Raw genomic sequence first — 8,137 nt, 5'->3', positions numbered from 1 at the left:
TAAGCAGCATTTTCTTTTCCTATCCTGTGGGAACAAAAGGAAGCAATACATGATTTTTTTTAAAGGTTGCAGGTGATGTGGCTTTACTTCTAAAACTTTTTGGAGATAAAAATTTATGTAACGTAACATTCCAAAAATTTAAGTGTACAACCCAGTGGGGTTTAGTATATTCACAATGTTGGGCAACCATCACCACTACCTAATTTGAAAAAATTTCCATCATCCCCCAAAAAACCCCTTACTCATTAGCAGGGAATTTCAATGCCTCCCTTCTTCCATTCCCCATGCAAATTCTAATCTACTTTCTGTCTTATGGATTTGCCTATCCTGGACATTTCATATGAAGGGAATCATACAATATGTGGCCTTTTTTGCCTGGCTTCTTTCACTTAACATAATATTTTCAAGGCTTGTCCATGTTGTAACATATATCAAAACTTCATTCCTTTCTAAGGCTGAATGATAATCCGTGGTATGGTTGTACCAGGGCTTCCCCGGTGGCTCAGACGGTAAACAATCTACCTGCAATGCGGGAGACCCAGGTTTGATCCCTGGGTTGGGAAGATCCCCTGGAGAAAGGAATAGCAACCCACTGCAGTATTCTTGCCTGGAGAATTCCATGGGCAGAGGAGCCTGGCGGGCTACAGTTCATGGGGTTGCAAAGAGTCAGACAAGACTGAGTGACTAACACACACACACACACACACACACACACACAGATACACCATGTTTTGTTTATCCACTTAGCAGTTGATGTGGAAGCTTACATTTTCTTTTTTAAAATATTTATTTATTTGGCGTCTTACTTGTGGCATGTGGTATCTAGTTCCCTGGCCAGGGATCGAACACAGGCCCCCTGCATTGGAAGCATAGAGTTTTAGCCACTGGCCCACCAGGGAAGTCCTGGAGCTTGTATTTTAAATACATATTCGGATTCAGTAGGGCCTGAGGTTCTGCATTTCTGGCAGACTCCCAAGTGTTATCCCATATTGCTGGTTCAAGGACTTCACTTTGAGTAGTGAGGATTTAGAAATCAAGACTACGAAGCGCGGGCTGCCCCGAGGGGGCTGCTTGGCCGCCGCCAGTTTGGTAGGTTAGTGAGGGAGCGAAGAGAAAAGCAAACGGCCGTCTCAGACTCTCCAGTCTCAGAGCGTGCCTGCTTCCCAGCTGGGGGCTTTGGAGAATCTCGAGGCCGTCTTGTAAGCTGTGAGTAGAAGGAATCCCTTTCCCCCGACCCGGAGCGCAGGGTCCTGGCGACTACTTCCGGTCCGCAGCTGCGGGCTGACCGAAGGCGTTTGGCCCGGGGGTGAGGATGGCTGTTTGGTCCTGGGTCTGAGTCGAGGAGCGGGCTGGGGCATGCCTAAACTCAGGGGGAGGCCGAGCGCGGACGGGGTACCGCTCGGTGCAGTTCTTGGGTCGCCTCACCAGCTGAGAACTAGGCTGCCGGCGTGAGCCCGCCCCGCGCATGCGTCGACCTGTGCCCGGGGTCGCCCCGCGCGGTCTCCGCGCCAGTCCTGTGGAGCGCTTCACCTAGGGCGGCCCACCAGCCCTTCGAGGCGCGGGAGAAGAGGCTGATGGCTAAGGGTGCTGAGATGGAAACCTCTGGACCTCTGCTCTGCCCGCGAGAGTACGATTCAGAGTCCCTGTTCAGTGTGTTCAGAACCCTTGTATGACCCCGAGGCGCCGCTCTTACTTCACCTGTGTATTTAAACTGGCCAAAGGCAACTTCATACCTATATAATGTAACAGAAAAGGTCAGGAAACATTAACCAACAGAAGCGTGGAGCATATTAAGCAAGATGAACCTCTCAGGAAGCAGTTGTGGAAGTCCTAGTTCTGCAGATGTATCTAATGATTTCAAGGATCTTTGGACAAAACTGGAGGAGTATCATGATAAGGAAGTACAAGGTTTACAAGTGAAAGTAACCAAACTGAAAAAGGAACGAATTTTAGACGCACAAAGACTAGAAGAATTCTTCACCAAAAATCAACAGCTGAGAGAGCAACAGAAAGTCCTTCATGAAACCATTAAGGTGTTAGAAGATCGATTAAGAGCAGGATTGTGTGATCGCTGTGCAGTAACTGAAGAAGATATGCGGAAGAAGCAACAAGAGTTTGAAAATATTCGGCAGCAGAATCTTAAACTTATCACAGAGCTTAGAATGATCAGCCACATAAAGCAACTGATCTTGAATCCGAGGAAGATGTTATTCCAGATTCACCAATAACAACCTTTTCATTTTCTGGCACTAATCGGCTGCGAAGAAAGGAGAACCTCCGCGTCCGATATGTAGAGCAAACACATGCTAAACTGGAGCACTCTGGCTGTGCACATGAATTGAGAAAAGGACCAAAGTCTTCAGCTCATCCACAACATAAGCCTAAGGAAAGTGAAATTCTAGTGGCTGACACTTGTGATCAGAGTCAAGCTCCAGTGGCTAAACCACATGGAAAAAGCAGTTATCCTCCTGATAGTTTAGCTACAGTGGTTGCTGAAACACTTGGACATTGTGTTCAAGAAGAATCTGAATCTCAAGGCCCTCGGAGCCCTCTTGGCTGGAAGGAGATCACAAAAAACAAGGTTTTGAGGGATGTAGAAGAAATAGTGAAGATAATTTAAGGTTTTCAGATTCAAAGACTCCTCTTCAAGAAGAATTGACTACTCGGGTATCATCTCCTGTATTTGGAGCTACCTCTAATGTGAAAAGTAGTTTAGGTTTGAATACAAGTTTGTCCCCTTCTCTTTTAGAGACTGGGAAAAAAACCCATCTGAAAACAGTGCCCCTCAGCAACACTTGTGCTTCTGGACTAGAGAAACCTAGATCAAAATCTGACGACGGAGCCCTTATTACACATCATCTTCTTGGGACTGAAGTAAACAAGATCCCTAATCAGTCATCTTCTAATAAGCAGATGCTTATAAATAAAAATACAAGTGAACCCCTAAGTGAGCAGGATAGTATTGATCACATTAAAGATACTGATAAAGATAAACATGTGGTACCCCTGAAGTCACTGGGAGGCAGAACCAAAAGGAAGAAAATTGAGGAAGAAAGTGAAGATGAAGTAATCTGTCCCCAAGCCTCCTTTGATAAAGAAAATGCTTTTCCTTTTCCACTGGATAGTCATTCCTCCATGAATGGAGACTATGTGATGGATAAACCTCTGGATTTGTCTGATCGATTTTCAGCTATCCAACATCAAGAGAAGAGCCAAGGAAGTGAGAACTCTAAAATCAGATTTAGGCAAGTGACTCTCTATGAGACTCTGAAGCCCATTCCAAGGGACTCTTCCTCAAGCTGCAAGGCCTTGAGCAGGAGCTGTGAGCTAAGCAAAGACTCCCCAGAAGAGCCCTGTTTACAGGAGTCCCTTTTCCAGTCCTTGAGTAAATCTCCAGATAATAAAACACTGTTACAAATAAAGGAAGAAAACACAGTATTTAAAATCCCTCTTCGTCCACGTGAAAGGTTGGAGACAGAGAATCTTTTTGATGACACAAAGGGTGCTGGTTCTCAGGAGCCTATAAAGATAAAAACCAGATCCATCCGTGGAGCATGTGAAGTTGCATCAGTTCTTCAGTTAAATCCATGTAGAATTGCTAAAACAAAACCTCTACAAAACAACCAAGATATATCCTTTGAAAATATCCAGTGGAGTATAGATCCAGGAGCAGACCTTTCTCAGTATAAAGTGGATGTTACTGTAGATGATACAAAGGATGGCAGTCAGTCAAGATTAGCAGGAGAGACAGTGGACATGGACTGTACGTTGGTTAGTGAAACCATGCTCTTAAAACTGAAGAAGCAAGAGCAGAAGGAAGAAGAGAGTCCAAATGGAGAAAGAAAGATGAATGATAGCTTGGAAGACATGTTTGATCGGACGACACATGAAGAATATGAGTCCTGTTTGGCAGAGAGCTTCCCCCAGGTAGCAGATGAAGAGAAGGAATTGTCAACTACTACAAAAAAAACAAACACTCCTGGTGATAAACAAGATAAAGTCAAACAGAAAGCATTTGTGGAGCCATATTTTAAAGGTGATGATAGAGAGACTGAATTACAGAATTTTCCTCATATTGAGGTGGTTCGGAAGAAAGAAGAGAGAAGAAAATTACTTGGACACACATGTAAGGAATGTGAAATTTATTATGCAGATTTTCCAGCAGAAGAAAGAGAAAAGAAGTTGGCTTCCTGCTCAAGACACCGATTTCGCTACATTCCACCCAACACACCAGAGAATTTCTGGGAAGTTGGTTTTCCTTCTACTCAGACTTGTATGGAAAGAGGTTACATTAAAGAAGACCTTGATCCTTGTCCTCATCCAAAAAGACGGCAGCCTTACAATGCAGTGTTTTCTCCAAAAGGCAAAGAGCAGAAGACATAAATGTTGAAGCAAAAACAGAAGAGAGGATAATTTTCTTTTTAGTTATTTATAGTTAAAGTTGGTGTTAAACATTGATTTTTTTTTATCTTCTGTAAACTGGTTTAAAAATCATTTTTCTATTGAAAGTGTTTTTAAATGGCATTTACTCATCACACAGACAACTATTTAAAAATGTGGATAAGTTTATGTTGTATTTTCTTGCTTTTGCACCTTGTAAATAATGAGGTGCTTTTATTTTGCACTCTAAATTAAGAGTTGTTTATTACTTTATTTGGTAATACCTAATTACAATTTTGAAAATACAAAAAAAAAAAAAAAGAAATCAAGACTACACTTTAGAGCATCACAATTTGGGATCTTAATATAAACATGCACCTGAAACATACTGGTTAAACACTCTCATACACACTTTAAAAAAAAAAAGAGTTGAATCATGCTGTTAAAATTGTTTCATCAAAGCTGATCAGGATTTTTCTTTTCTTTTTTTTTTGATGAGGTATTTATTAATCTTTAGCATGGAGTTCTGCCTTCTTTAAAGTTATTACTCACCATGAACACATGAAAGAACTGTTGTTTCACACCTTGCACTTGACCTTAGCAAACATTTGCAGTTACTGATACCTATAAGCAATGAATGATCATATTAACCATGCGTGAGTACATGCTAAGTGGCTTCAACTGTGTCCAACTCTTTGCAACCCCATGGACTGTATGTAGCCCACCAGGCTCCTCTGTCCATGGGATTCTCCAGGAAAGAATACTGGAGTGGGTAGCCATGTCCTACTCCAGGATATCTTCCCCACCCAGGGATTGAACCCACATCTCCTGTGGCTCCTGCATTGACAGGCAGGTTCTTTACCAGCTGAGCCATTGGTGAAGCCCCATATTAACCCCATAATTAAGGAAAGTTTCTTATCAACAATGGAGATTTGACCTCCCTGATTTATGAATTCTCTAATCCCTTTTCCTTGTTACAGGTAGTTCCCATAGGAGATGGGAGCGCCTCTTCTGTGAGAACATTTCTGAGCCCAGGGTACTGAGGGATGTATTGATACACATCAGCCTAAAGAAATGAACATATTTCATCTAACCTGCCACTTATGTACCTCTGAGAAAGGGAATAAAACTGCCAGTTACACTCTGATATGCTGTCACCTCAAAGATGCATCCTGATTTCAGTGATACTGAAAGGTAAGACGTGTGCATTCCAGAGTGAGTGGAACATGGTGGTGCTCTCATCTGTACCAGACTCAGACTCTGTGCCCTTACAAGCCCTGCGCTTGCCTGCATTAGAAGCACAGAGTATTAACCACTGGACCACCAGGGAAGTCCCATTCTAGAGCTATTTTGAGTGGATTTCCATTCCTTGAAAACAAACATTCCCTAAATAAGTAAAACAATGGTAACTGAAAAAGCAAGTCAGAGGGAACTCCCTGGTGATCCAGTGACTATTAAGACAGTGCAGGGGTGCAGGTTTGATCCCTGGTTTGGGAACTAAGATCTCACATGCCACACAGCATGGTCCAAAAAAAAGCAAGTTAGAAATATAATCTTTGCAATCCAAGGCAGAGAACACTGATATTGTCCAATCTCAGTGACCACAGATTAATACTCCTTGGCCTTTAATTCATAGGGCTCTTTTCTTCCTTTTAGAGTAGATAATACATTACTACACTTCCATGTCCAAGATCTCAAACAATTTAGAAAGACTGAATACCTATTCCATGACTTCAACAATGCTGCTTTTTTCTCTACTCCAAGGTAACCATTGTGAATGGTCTAGTGAATGTGAGACTTTTTTTTTTCTTATTTATATGTGTACTTTTCTCATATATAGTATCACACACTGGGGAACACAGTCTTGTAGGCCAAATATAGCCTATAATGGGTTTTGTTTGACTCACACAGAATTTTTTAAAATTTGAAATAGAGGACTTCCCTGGTGGTCCAGTGACTAAGATTCTGCACTTTCAATGCAGGGGGCCTGGATTTGATACCTGGTCAGGGCAACCCACTCCAGTACTCTTGCCTGGAAAATCCCATGGACGGGAGGAGCCTGGTAGGCTGCAGTCCATGGGGTCCCTACGAGTCGGACATGACTGAGCGACTTCACTTTCCCTTTTTACTTTCATGCATTGGAGAAGGAAATGGCAACCCACTCCAGTGTTCTTGCCTGCAGAATCCCAGGGATGGGGGAGCCTGGTGGGCTGCCATCTATGGGGTCACACAGAGTTGGACACAACTGAAGCGACTTAGCAGCAGCAGGGGAACTAGATCCCATATGCTGCAAGTAAAACCCAGTGCAGCCAGATAAATAAATAATATAAATATTAGAAATAAAAGAAAACTGGAAATAGTCATCAACATTTTAAACTGGGATAGTTCATGAAAATCTTAAAAACCTGGAGATAAGTCATCACTGGGTGCCTACTTCTGCCTGAAAACAATTGACTGTTGCTGAGCAGTGGGCTGCCCCCTGCAGCTGGGGTGAGCGCTCCTCTTCCTAGCCCCCCTCTTCCCAGATGTCTTCCCTTAGTTAACCCCATCATTTATGTTACCTGCATGGCCTGTATAAGCATTCACTTTTTTTTTAACCTTTATACATATTGTTCTGTAACTCTCTTTTTTCACTTAAAAACATCCCAGGGGCATCCTGCTATGCAAATACATACTGATATATCTTATTATTTTTTTTAATTATGTAATTATTTTTGGCTGAGCTGGGTCTTCTTGCTGTGCTCAGGCTTTTCTCTAGCTGCACTCTTTTGTTGCAGTGTGTGGGCTTCTCATTGTGGTAGCTTCTCTTGTTGTGGTTCCCAGGCTCAAGAGTACGGGCTCAGCAGTTGTGAAACATGGGCTTAGCTGCTCCATGGCACATGGCATCTTCCTGGACCAGGGATCGAACCCCTATCCCCTGCATTGGTAAGTGGATTCTAATTCACTGAGCTACCAGGGAAGTCTGATCTTACTGTTTTTACTAGGTACAATCCATTCTCATTGTCCATGGATTCCGTACTTGAAAATTTACCTATTCTCAAAAATTATTTGTAATTCCAATGTCAATGATCATTGCATTTCTAGGGTCATTTGCAGACATGTGCAGAACTGCAAAAAATTTGAGTCATTTGATGAGTGTGTTTCAGCTGAGGTTGAACAAGGCCATGTTCTGCCTCCAGCTTCAGCTCTCATACTGCAAACGAATATCCTTTGTGTGTTTCATTTAATGCCACTTTTTTTGTTGTTGTATTTTGTGGTTTTTGTTGTTGATTTCCCTTCACCAGATCCCCAGAGTGGGAAGCCTGACATTGGGCTCAGAACCTTCACAACAGTGAGAGAACTTCTTTGGTATTATTGTTCCCCAGTTTTGTGGGTCACCCACCTGGCAGGTATGGGGTTTGATTTTATTGTGATTGCACCCTTCCTACCATCTCATTGGGGCTTCTTCTTTGTCTTTGGATGTGGGGTATCTTTTTTTGGTGGGTTCTGGGGTCCTCCTGTCAATGGTTGTTGAGCAGCTAGCTGTGATTTTGGTGCTCTTGCAAGAAGAGATGAGTGCATGTCCTTCTACTCTGCCATTTTGAAATAGTCTCCTGATTTCACTTTTTAAATGGCTCCCAAATGTAGTGTTGAAGTGCTGTGTAGTATTTCTGGGATCCAGAAGGCTGGAATGTGTCTTATGGAGAAAATATGTGTGTTAGGTAAGCTTCCTTCAGGCATGAGTCACAGTGTTCTTGGTTGTGAGTTCCATGCTAAT

At 42.7% G+C, this 8,137-nt stretch overlaps 1 protein-coding gene across 1 annotated transcript; it reads left to right on the top strand.

Annotated features, from left to right (window-relative positions):
- The first annotated feature begins 1,554 nt into the window (after positions 1 to 1,554).
- On the top strand, positions 1,555 to 4,705 carry LOC110148967 (DNA endonuclease RBBP8-like). The gene is given in 3 exon segments (XM_070478310.1): positions 1,555 to 2,157; positions 2,160 to 2,555; positions 2,558 to 4,705. Coding segments are annotated over 3 exon segments (2,580 nt in total). The 5' UTR covers positions 1,555 to 1,799; the 3' UTR covers positions 4,384 to 4,705.
- The last annotated feature ends 3,432 nt before the right edge of the window (positions 4,706 to 8,137 follow it).

Source organism: Odocoileus virginianus, chromosome 16 (genome assembly GCF_023699985.2).
Source record: "Odocoileus virginianus isolate 20LAN1187 ecotype Illinois chromosome 16, Ovbor_1.2, whole genome shotgun sequence".
Lineage (NCBI taxonomy): Eukaryota > Metazoa > Chordata > Mammalia > Artiodactyla > Cervidae > Odocoileus > Odocoileus virginianus.
This window is presented reverse-complemented; position numbering and strand designations above follow the sequence as displayed.